At 37.2% G+C, this 11,770-nt stretch overlaps 2 protein-coding genes and 1 long non-coding RNA gene across 3 annotated transcripts; 1 reads left to right on the top strand and 2 right to left on the bottom strand.

Moving 5' to 3' along the window:
- Nucleotides 1-2,566: 2,566 nt before the first annotated feature.
- LOC142536692 (uncharacterized) lies at nt 2,567-3,714 on the bottom strand. The gene is made up of 4 exons (XR_012818438.1): nt 3,599-3,714; nt 3,369-3,437; nt 3,210-3,287; nt 2,567-3,127 (listed from the first exon to the last, which is right to left on the bottom strand). It is a non-coding gene; the product is annotated as an uncharacterized LOC142536692 (long non-coding RNA).
- Nucleotides 3,715-4,309: 595 nt separating this feature from the next.
- LOC142536693 (uncharacterized) lies at nt 4,310-5,803 on the bottom strand. Its single transcript, XM_075641951.1, has 5 exons — nt 5,791-5,803; nt 5,316-5,407; nt 5,105-5,164; nt 4,544-4,643; nt 4,310-4,458 (listed from the first exon to the last, which is right to left on the bottom strand). Exons 1-5 carry the CDS (start codon nt 5,801-5,803, stop codon nt 4,310-4,312), a joined length of 414 nt encoding a protein of 137 aa, XP_075498066.1.
- A 506-nt stretch (nt 5,804-6,309) lies between these two features.
- Nucleotides 6,310-9,965, top strand: LOC142536691 (uncharacterized). The gene is made up of 10 exons (XM_075641950.1): nt 6,310-6,466; nt 6,618-6,677; nt 7,139-7,238; nt 7,325-7,402; nt 8,120-8,184; nt 8,346-8,414; nt 8,495-8,572; nt 8,656-8,876; nt 9,450-9,596; nt 9,794-9,965. The coding sequence occupies exons 1-10, from the start codon at nt 6,368-6,370 to the stop codon at nt 9,963-9,965; spliced, it is 1,089 nt and encodes a 362-aa protein (XP_075498065.1). The 5' UTR covers nt 6,310-6,367.
- Nucleotides 9,966-11,770: the final 1,805 nt, after the last annotated feature.

Here is an 11,770-nt window from a genome sequence, read left to right as displayed (position 1 = left end):
ATCCGCTTTAACTGTATCCCAACACTTTTGATAGAAAGCCAAGGTAAACCGTCCGGCCCTGGAGCTTTCAATCCATCGCTTTTTTAATCTCTTCCTCAAAAATGGAATCTCCAACTCCTCTGCTTCAAGCCTATCTAAAGGGCTCCACTCCAACCCGTCGAAACCCCCCATCACCATCCGATTTCCTATAAAGATTCTTGTAAACCGATAATGGTCTCTTCAATCTGGCTCTCCTCCATAACCACAGACCCATCCTCCAATTCCACCTTATCTATCACTGACCTGTTCCTTCGATATTTAGTAAGGCATGGAAAGATTTGGAATTTTAATTCCAAGAAAGACAGGTCATGCAGTCTTAATTCCCCGATCAAATTGTCAAAACACGACATGCTCGTAGTATTTGAAAGCCTATTTGTCACGTCCCGAGACCGAGACGTCGGTGACATCCGGCATTGTTAATCAAAAACAATAAGACTCGTAGCAAATAGCTAAATACCAGTCTATTTCATAAATTCCATTGTCTTTATATTAAAGGAAAAAATACAGAGGTTGCGAAGCGAAAAGTACAAACATTACTAAGAAAGACAAAGGAACACTAATGGGCTTGAACATCCAGAACTTGAATTACTTCCTTCTAATTCTTTACCATCCCTAGAACTGCTCCTGCTCCTGCTCCTTATGTTTTACATGTTATTCATTTTCATCTGGAGAGGGACGTAAGGGAGGTGAGCGTTTTGGGAAACACTCAGCAAGCGGAGCGATCGAATACCAGAAAACATTTGATACATAATACTTTTGAAACATTCTTCTTTTTACGTAGCAGTATATCAAAGTTGAATGCATAGTTGTCAAGGGCACAAGGCGCACCGAGGCACACAAGGGCTCTGGAGCCTGAGGCGCAAGGCGCAAGGCGCGCGCCTTATCGAAGCAAGGCGCACATTTTTTATTTTTTAAAAAAATATATTTATCTTAGAATAATATATTAAAATATGAAATAATAAGTCACAATGTCACACAAAACAACAAATAATTAATAAGTTCATAATAATAAGTAACACGATTAAAATTCTTCAATCATCCAAATCAAGTTCATCTTCTTCCATCAAATCATTAGAGTCCCTAGAACTTTCGGTCTACATCACCCCATGTCAAATCATCATCCCTAAAGACTAGATTATTTTCTTCGTTGTCCAATCCTCCCATCAACCATTCATTGCTATCATCGATATCATCCAATGAAATAGGATCAATTTTGTCGCGCAAATCATATCGACGTTTCAATGCCCTGTTATATTTAATGAAGACTAGATCATTCAAACGCTTCTGCGCCAACCTGTTTCTTCTTTTCGAATGAAGCTGCAAAAATTTTAAAATACATTTATCCTTCGTGAATTGTTCAAGGTTGGGTTTAAGGTTGGGTTGGGCCTTTTACATTTAAGTTAATATTTAAAAAAAAACAGAGAAGTTGTATTTTCAAAATGCAACTTCTCTGTTACTGAATTTAAAAAAAAAGGCAATCTCAGGCGCGCCGAGAGCCCTTCCAAAGCGATCCCAGGCGCGCGCCTGGGCTCGCCTTTGTGAATCGTTGCGCCTGGGATTTCCCTAGGCGCAACGCCCGCGCCTGGTGGCGCCTCTCGCTTTGAGGCGAGAGGCGCTCGCCTTTGACAACTATGGTTGAAATGAACAGAAGTCAAACATTGAACAAATCAGAGCTTCAGAGTTGGATGAACAGAAATCAGACTTAGAACAAATCAGAACTTCGAATCAGAACATTTCAGAACAGAACTTATCAGACAAACAGATTATAATGATTATAGGCTATCCTTGATCTTGGGCTCCCTCTAGGGCCTTCCCCTGTAAATAGGCTTCCTCTGGGGCCTTTTTCCGCATTCGGGCTCCCTCTGGGGCCTCCTCCCGCATTCGGGCTCCTTCTGGAGCCTTTTCCCTCACAGGTTTTCCCGATGCACCATTATCAGATTCAAACAGATAACTTATCGTTCGAAGACGAATTGGTTCAAACAGAATGACACCAACATAGAACGAAATGGAGAAGCATAAACGAACAAACAGATGGAAAAAACGATTTTGAAGCAACTTGGAATTTCGAAATCATCACTTGTACATAACATTCAGTAGACGATCGAATTTTAAAACATATATAATCTTTAAAATATATAAACCCACTTACCTGAAAGATTGTTCCAAAAATCTTGGAATGTACAAGTGGGAATTTGACACTGAAAAACCAGTCACCTTGCAAAAATGTTTGCGCTTAATTGAACCGTAGGATCTATCTGAATTTTGGATATGTTGCTCCAAACACGTGTAGTATATTCTGAACGGTGGAGATCAAATTTGGACGTGTAAAACAATGAGCAAAACTTTCTGAAATTGAGCAGAATTTTTGGTACTCGAAAATTACAACTTTTGGAGAGAACTTTTGATGTTATTTTGGTGTGATTTCACTCATTCTTTGCCACTGTTTATGGGCACCAATGTGACTTTAGGCCTTCCTCCCTATACCAAAAGTTGCATGGTTTATGGCATTAATCACCAATGTGACTTTAGATCTTCCCCTTCCATATCAAAGGTTGCATGGTTTATGGCATTAATCACCAATGTGATTTTTTACTTTCCCCTTCCATACCAAAGGTTGCATGTAATACATAATACTTTAAAAACCTTCTTCTTTTACATAGCATAGTATATCAGAGTTGGATGAACATTTTTTTTTATATAAAAAACTAGAATTTTATTATAATAATGATAGAGTTCACACTTCCGTTGTTGGTTCTGTTAATATTGCCCTGGTTTATACGGATGTAGTTTAGGTTTAAATTCCTGTAACAGATTCACCACATCTTTAGGTTATGTGAACGTTGTTGCACTTTGTTTTACATTTCTACTTTGTAAGGCTTTAATAAAGTGAGCTTTTGAACCTACAATTTTGTGTTTAGAGTTTGAGAGTACAACCGCTAAATCTTTAAACATGTGGTAAAGACTAAATCGGTAATCGGTATCAATGTTTACCAAAGTTTTTTTTTGTTTCCATTTCTGTAGTAGAAGACTTCAGCTTTGAAAACAATTCCTTAATGAAAGTGTTATCATCTTTTAACAGAGAAACAACCTACAAAAAAATCAAACAAAATAAATTTGGTTTACAAAAGAAACATGATATGAAGTGCAGAATAAATTTGAAAATGTCTTACAATTGCATTATTTGAATGAATAATAGAATTAAAATTGACAGTAATGGCTTCATCCAGTGCTCTGGGCCAAACGACATCCTGGAAGAGGCAATTCAAGGTGTAAATGGAATTCATTAACGCAACTACATGGAAAATACGATCTGTATTTGACAGGGATACCTTCAGATAACTAACTCTGTAAGTTTGATGTATTTTCGAACGAACTACAGGATCTTTAATAGGTATGACCTGAAACAAGCTCACATTAGTAGAATTGGAAATATAAAGGGACCACTTCAACTCCCAACACCAATTAGCAACATCCTTGTCAGCAGAATTTGCATTATCACTTCTATGTGGTATGGTGGTAGGGTAGGGAAGGCAGATCGGAGAAGTAAGTGAAATTATACCTCTTTAAATACCACATGCTCTTTTAGAAACTTGCGATGTTGAACATGAGGTACCTCCGGATCATCTGTTCAGACAATTTGAAGCAATTCAATTAAACCTAGAAAAAGGTGGCAACCAGAGAGAGAGCCAGGCTAACAATCAACATCCAGAATGCACTAACAACACGAGATCGTAATGCCTAATGCAATCCTAGCACATAGAGTAGGCATGCACTTATGATTCATCGTGTTTCAGTTCTTTGGAGACACTTTCAGTTCATATTAAGCTGGAACAAATAACTAGATAACGTATGGAGATAAAGATTAACATAGGGAAAGGGTTCAAAGCCTACTAGAGAGTGTAATAAATGAGAAAATGCTGTCAGAAAGATTCAATAATCCATGGAATTTCAAAGTGAAAAAATATATTAACGGATTCAGCGCCCCATAATCTCTACAAACACTTCATATACAGAATAAAACATCACATGACGCCACACTGAGTAACGGTAAGATTGAACACAAGTTCGTGTGGTCATTTACAATGGGAAGAGCGATACAAGTCATATGACTGGGATGATATCTAAATAACACTCCAATCGACTAGCCCTAAGACAGACTTTACAACATAGAAACATATCAAGAAAAATGTGATGGACAATGATAAGATTACCCACCTATCTCGACTAAAGTAGCCACAGGACAAGTTCAATAAAACCTTGGGAAATTCAGTTATCTATTTGAGAAAAAGTAAAAGGACTGGAGAGAAGGAGGGGATGAGGGATGAAGAAGAAAGGAGATACATTCAAGCAGCCGATTATATCCCATGATCAACTCATCACTAAATATTCTCTCAAAGATCTGAGGACTGTTCAATAGAACTGCAAGGTTCATAAAGCATTGTTAGACAAACACTAATCCACAACATGGAATAACATGCCTAAGTGCTGTAGCAACGATATTTACTGATTCCTCTGATAATCTTGAAGATCATGCGGAGACCATCTATGTTTTCCAGGTCTTCACACATCCTAAACAAGTCCATCAGCTTCCGAAAAAAATCTTGCTGCATCACAGATGAGATCCAGTTCCATTAATACTTACTAATAACTTGAGCCAAGCAAATAATAAAAATAAATTAGCATTGCCAGAAAATAAAATGACACGAAAAACAATTTAGAAATTAGAGTCCAACTAATCCTCGGAAAATGGATGTTCAAAAAATTGATGAAAGAGGGAAACGACATCATCAATCATTTGATCAAATAATTTATTTCATCAGCTCATTTTAGGAAACTATCCACAAACTCCTACAAAGGGTGAAATATAATTTAAAACAACAAACTCCAGGTCATACACTAACAAAGATTCCGCCTGTCAACCTTTTGATTGTGCACTAGCTGTTACTTGAGGATTGCTTTGATAAAGAACATGAGCAAAACAAGACAAATATAAGAAATGAACCAAATAACAATACAACATAATGTCCAAGGCATATTGCCAAGGTGTTTACTCAAGAGTGCTTACATCATGCAATATAAGTTCGGCCACATGAATCTGATCTGCAATGCCACTCTCAACCACTGTCTGCAAAGAGAAAAGAAACCTAGCAGTAACTTTAAGTACATTCAAATATGTAAATTTCATGCGTCACAAGAGCCACAAAGAAAACTAAACCACTGCAGAATCATGATATATGTATTTTTTGGGGAAGGAGATGTTGGAGAAAGGAAGGTACCTTAAGTATCAAAGGAAGAGTGGACAGCTCAACTGAAGGTAACTCCCTCAACTTGCTGTCAGCGTTGTGGTATGTTTCATCTGAAAAAATGGCTCAGCATAAATGGAGCATCACATCTATATCTTTATGCCAGGATATGCTATAAACTGAACGGACTTTTCCACAAGAAAAGGCTGAATCCATTCCACCAAATCCAGATGATAAAAAAACAGATACTTATAAGTGACGCTATAATAGCTACTTAGCTATCTAGTCAGAAGGAAATTGAGTCTCAAAGCCTACAAGTAAGCTTCAGAGTGTAATAAGATCACATTTTGATAAGATTGCTGTTGTTAGTGATCCATTAATTGAAAAAGGAATTATAATACAGAATGCAACATATAGTTGTTCGGCGTCACTTGAAATCATTCACAAGGAAAAATAAAATGTTAATATTCTTCCCAGCCCTCTCAAACACACCAGGTTTTCATTATACCACTCTGTTTCATAGATTAGTACGACGGCATAAGTTTGGGAAGCAAAGAGAGTAAAGAAGGCATAAAATAAATTACCAAAAAACCAAAAAAACAAATGTTATAATATTTGTTTTTTTGGTTTTTTGGTATTTATTTTATGCCTTCTTTACTCTCTTTGCTTCCCAAACTTATGCCTTCGTACTAATCTATGAAACAGAGTGGTATAATGAAAACCTGGTGTGTTTGAGAGGGCTGGGAAGAATATTAACATTTTTATTTTTCCTTGTGAATGATTTCAAGTGACGCCGAACAACTATATGTTGCATTCTGTATTATAATTCCTTTTTCAATTAATGGATCACTAACAACAGCAATCTTATCAAATGTGATCTTATTACACTCTTGAAGCTTACTTGTAGGCTTTGAGACTCAATTTCCTTCTGACTAGATAGCTAAGTAGCTATTATAGAGTCACTTATAAGTATCTGTTTTTTTATCATCTGGATTTGGTGGAATGGATTCAGCCTTTTCTTGTGGAAAAGTCCGTTCAGTTTATAGCATATCCTGGCATAAAGATATAGATGTGATGCTCCATTTATGCTGAGCCATTTTTCAGATGAAACATACCACAACGCTGACAGCAAGTTGAGGGAGTTACCTTCAGTTGAGCTGTCCACTCTTCCTTTGATACTTAAGGTACCTTCCTTTCTCCACCATCTCCTTCCCCAAAAAATACATATATCATGATTCTGCAGTGGTTTAGTTTTCTTTGTGGCTCTTGTGACGCATGAAATTTACATATTTGAATGTACTTAAAGTTACTGCTAGGTTTCTTTTCTCTTTGCAGACAGTGGTTGAGAGTGGCATTGCAGATCAGATTCATGTGGCCGAACTTATATTGCATGATGTAAGCACTCTTGAGTAAACACCTTGGCAATATGCCTTGGACATTATGTTTGTATTGTTATTTGGTTCATTTCTTATATTTGTCTTGTTTTGCTCATGTTCTTTATCAAAGCAATCCTCAAGTAAACAGCTAGTTGCACAATCAAAAAGGTTGACAGGCGGAATCTTGTTAGTGTATGACCTGGAGTTTGTTGTTTTAAATTATATTTCACCCTTTGTAGAGTTTGTGGATAGTTTCCTAAAATGAGCTGATGAAATAAATTATTTGATCAAATGATTGATGATGTCGTTTCCCTCTTTCATCAATTTTTGAACATCCATTTTCCGAGGATTAAGTTGGACTCTAATTTCTAATTGTTTTCGTGTCATTTTATTTTCTGGCAATGCTAATTTATTTTTATTATTTGCTTGGCTCAAGTTATTAGTAAGTATTAATGGAACTGGATCTCATCTGTGATGCAGCAAGATTTTTTTCGGAAGCTGATGGACTTGTTTAGGATGTGTGAAGACCTGGAAAACATAGATGGTCTCCGCATGATCTTCAAGATTATCAGAGGAATCAGTAAATATCGTTGCTACAGCACTTAGGCATGTTATTCCATGTTTGTGGATTAGTGTTTGTCTAACAATGCTTTATGAACCTTGCAGTTCTATTGAACAGTCCTCAGATCTTTGAGAGAATATTTAGTGATGAGTTGATCATGGATATAATCGGCTGCTTTGAATGTATCTCCTTTCTCTCATCCCTCATCCCCTCCTTCTCTCCAGTCCTTTTACTTTTTCTCAAATAGATAACTGAATTTCCAAGGTTTATTGAACTTGTCCTGTGGCTACTTTAGTCGAGATAGGTGGTTAATCTTATCATTGTCCATCACATTTTTCTTGATATGTTTCTATGTTGTAAAGTCTGTCTTAGGCTAGTCGATTGGAGTGTTATTTAGATATCATCCCAGTCATATGACTTGTATCGCTCTTCCCATTGTAAATGACCACACGAACTTGTGTTCAATCTTACCGTTACTCAGTGTGGCGTCATGTGATGTTTATTCTGTATATTGAAGTGTTTGTAGAGATTATGGGGCGCTGAATCCGTTAATATATTTTTTTCACTTTGAAATTCCATGGATTATTGAATCTTTTCTGACAGCATTTTCTCATTTATTACACTCTCTAGTAGGCTTTGAACCCTTTCCCTATGTTAATCTTTATCTCCATACGTTATCTAGTTATTTGTTCCAGCTTAATATGAACTGAAAGTGTCTCCAAAGAACTGAAACACGATGACTCATAAGTGCATGCCTACTCTATTGTGCTAGGGATTGCATTAGGCATTACGATCTCGTGTTGTTAGTGCATTCTGGATGTTTGATTGTTAGCCTGGCTCTCTCTCTGGTTGCCACCTTTTTCTAGGTTTAATTGAATTGCTTCAAATTGTCTGAACAGATGATCCGGAGGTACCTCATGTTCAACATCGCAAGTTTCTAAAAGAGCATGTGGTATTTAAAGAGGTATAATTTCACTTACTTCTCCGATCTGCCTTCCCTACCCTACCACCATACCACATAGAAGTGATAATGCAAATTCTGCTGACAAGGATGTTGCTAATTGGTGTTGGGAGTTGAAGTGGTCCCTTTATATTTCCAATTCTACTAATGTGAGCTTGTTTCAGGTCATACCTATTAAAGATCCTGTAGTTCGTTCGAAAATACATCAAACTTACAGAGTTAGTTATCTGAAGGTATCCCTGTCAATACAGATCGTATTTTCCATGTAGTTGCGTTAATGAATTCCATTTACACCTTGAATTGCCTCTTCCAGGATGTCGTTTGGCCCAGAGCACTGGATGAAGCCATTACTGTCAATTTTAATTCTATTATTCATTCAAATAATGCAATTGTAAGACTATTTTCAAATTTATTCTGCACTTCATATCATGTTTCTTTTGTAAACCAAATTTATTTTGTTTGATTTTTTTGTAGGTTGTTTCTCTGTTAAAAGATGATAACACTTTCATTAAGGAATTGTTTTCAAAGCTGAAGTCTTCTACTACAGAAATGGAAACAAAAAAAACTTTGGTAAACATTGATACCGATTACCGATTTAGTCTTTACCACATGTTTAAAGATTTAGCGGTTGTACTCTCAAACTCTAAACACAAAATTGTAGGTTCAAAAGCTCACTTTATTAAAGCCCTTACAAAGTAGAAATGTAAAACAAAGTGCAACAACGTTCACATAACCTAAAAGATGTGGTGAATCTGTTACAGGAATTTAAACCTAAACTACATCCGTATAAACCAGGGCAATATTAACAGAACCAACAACGGAAGTGTGAACTCTATCATTATTATAATAAAATTCTAGTTTTTTATATAAAAAAAATGTTCATCCAACTCTGATATACTATGCTATGTAAAAGAAGAAGGTTTTTAAAGTATTATGTATTACATGCAACCTTTGGTATGGAAGGGGAAAGTAAAAAATCACATTGGTGATTAATGCCATAAACCATGCAACCTTGGATATGGAAGGGGAAGATCTAAAGTCACATTGGTGATTAATGCCATAAACCATGCAACTTTTGGTATAGGGGAGGAAGGCCTAAAGTCACATTGGTGCCCATAAACAGTGGCAAAGAAATGAGTGAAATCACACCAAAATAACATCAAAAGTTCTCTCCAAAAGTTGTAATTTTCGAGTACCAAAAATTCTGCTCAATTTCAGAAAGTTTTGCTCATTGTTTTACACGTCCAAATTTGATCTCCACCGTTCAGAATATACTACACGTGTTTGGAGCAACATATCCAAAATTCAGATAGATCCTACGGTTCAATTAAGCGCAAACATTTTTGCAAGGTGACTGGTTTTTCAGTGTCAAATTCCCACTTGTACATTCCAAGATTTTTGGAACAATCTTTCAGGTAAGTGGGTTTATATATTTTAAAGATTATATATGTTTTAAAATTCGATCGTCTACTGAATGTTATGTACAAGTGATGATTTCGAAATTCCAAGTTGCTTCAAAATCGTTTTTTCCATCTGTTTGTTCGTTTATGCTTCTCCATTTCGTTCTATGTTGGTGTCATTCTGTTGAACCAATTCGTCTTCGAACGATAAGTTATCTGTTTGAATCTGATAATGGTGCATCGGGAAAACCTGTGAGGGAAAAGGCTCCAGAAGGAGCCCGAATGCGGGAGGAGGCCCCAGAGGGAGCCCGAATGCGGAAAAAGGCCCCAGAGGAAGCCTATTTACAGGGGAAGGCCCTAGAGGGAGCCCAAGATCAAGGATAGCCTATAATCATTATAATCTGTTTGTCTGATAAGTTCTGTTCTGAAATGTTCTGATTCGAAGTTCTGATTTGTTCTAAGTCTGATTTCTGTTCATCCAACTCTGAAGCTCTGATTTGTTCAATGTTTGACTTCTGTTCATTCAACCATAGTTGTCAAAGGCGAGCGCCTCTCGCCTCAAAGCGAGAGGCGCCACCAGGCGCGGGCGTTGCGCCTAGGGAAATCCCAGGCGCAACGATTCACAAAGGCGAGCCCAGGCGCGCGCCTGGGATCGCTTTGGAAGGGCTCTCGGCGCGCCTGAGATTGCCTTTTTTTTTTAAATTCAGTAACAGAGAAGTTGCATTTTGAAAATACAACTTCTCTGTTTTTTTTAAATATTAACTTAAATGTAAAAGGCCCAACCCAACCTTAAACCCAACCTTGAACAATTCACGAAGGATAAATGTATTTTAAAATTTTTGCAGCTTCATTCGAAAAGAAGAAACAGGTTGGCGCAGAAGCGTTTGAATGATCTAGTCTTCATTAAATATAACAGGGCATTGAAACGTCGATATGATTTGCGCGACAAAATTGATCCTATTTCATTGGATGATATCGATGATAGCAATGAATGGTTGATGGGAGGATTGGACAACGAAGAAATAATCTAGTCTTTAGGGATGATGATTTGACATGGGGTGATGTAGACCGAAAGTTCTAGGGACTCTAATGATTTGATGGAAGAAGATGAACTTGATTTGGATGATTGAAGAATTTTAATCGTGTTACTTATTATTATGAACTTATTAATTATTTGTTGTTTTGGTGACATTGTGACTTAATTATTTCATATTTTAATATATTATTCTAAGATAAATATATTTTTTTAAAAAATAAAAAATGTGCGCCTTGCTTCGATAAGGCGCGCGCCTTGCGCCTGCGCCTCAGGCTCCAGAGCCCTTGTGTGCCTCGGTGCGCCTTGTGCCCTTGACAACTATGCATTCAACTTTGATATACTGCTACGTAAAAAGAAGAATGTTTCAAAGTATTATGTATCAAATGTTTTCTGGTATTCGATCGGCTCCGCTTGCTGAGTGTTTCCCAAAACGCTCACCTCCCTTACGTCCCTCTCCAGATGAAAATGAATAACATGTAAAACATAAGGAGCAGGAGCAGGAGCAGTTCTAGGGATGGTAAAGAATTAGAAGGAAGTAATTCAAGTTCTGGATGTTCAAGCCCATTAGTGTTCCTTTGTCTTTCTTAGTAATGTTTGTACTTTTCGCTTCGCAACCTCTGTATTTTTCCTTTAATATAAAGACAATGGAATTTTATGAAATAGACTGGTATTTAGCTATTTGCTACGAGTCTTATTGTTTTTTGATTAACAATGCCGGATGTCACCGACGTCTCGGTCTCGGGACGTGACAAATAGGCTTTCAAATACTACGAGCATGTCGTGTTTTGACAATTTGATCGGGGAATTAAGACTGCATGACCTGTCTTTCTTGGAATTAAAATTCCAAATCTTTCCATGCCTTACTAAATAATCGAAGGAACAGGTCAGTGATAGATAAGGTGGAATTGGAGGATGGGTCTGTGGTTATGGAGGAGAGCCAGATTGAAGAGACCATTATCGGTTTTACAAGAATCTTTATAGGAAATCGGATGGTGATGGGGGGTTTCGACGGGTTGGAGTGGAGCCCTTTAGATAGGCTTGAAGCAGAGGAGTTGGAGATTCCATTTTTGAGGAAGAGATTAAAAAAGCGATGGATTGAAAGCTCCAGGGCCGGACGGTTACCTTGGCTTTCTATCAAAAGTGTTGGGATACA

Source organism: Primulina tabacum, unplaced genomic scaffold (assembly GCF_025594145.1).
Source record: "Primulina tabacum isolate GXHZ01 unplaced genomic scaffold, ASM2559414v2 Contig1406, whole genome shotgun sequence".
NCBI lineage: Eukaryota > Viridiplantae > Streptophyta > Magnoliopsida > Lamiales > Gesneriaceae > Primulina > Primulina tabacum.
The sequence above is the reverse complement of the archived record's forward strand: the minus strand, read 5'-3'. Positions and strand labels throughout refer to the sequence as shown.

Coding starts and splice junctions, on each gene's coding strand:
- LOC142536693 (XM_075641951.1), bottom strand. Junction 4,644..5,104: donor CCGAACTTATATTGCATGAT/GTAAGCACTCTT, acceptor TCTGTGATGCAG/CAAGATTTTTTTCGGAAGCT. Junction 4,459..4,543: donor CAAGATTATCAGAGGAATCA/GTAAATATCGTT, acceptor TGAACCTTGCAG/TTCTATTGAACAGTCCTCAG.
- LOC142536691 (XM_075641950.1), top strand. CDS start 6,368: ATGCTGAGCCATTTTTCAGATGAAACATACCACAACGCTGACAGCAAG. Junction 6,467..6,617: donor CTCTTCCTTTGATACTTAAG/GTACCTTCCTTT, acceptor TTCTCTTTGCAG/ACAGTGGTTGAGAGTGGCAT. Junction 6,678..7,138: donor CCGAACTTATATTGCATGAT/GTAAGCACTCTT, acceptor TCTGTGATGCAG/CAAGATTTTTTTCGGAAGCT.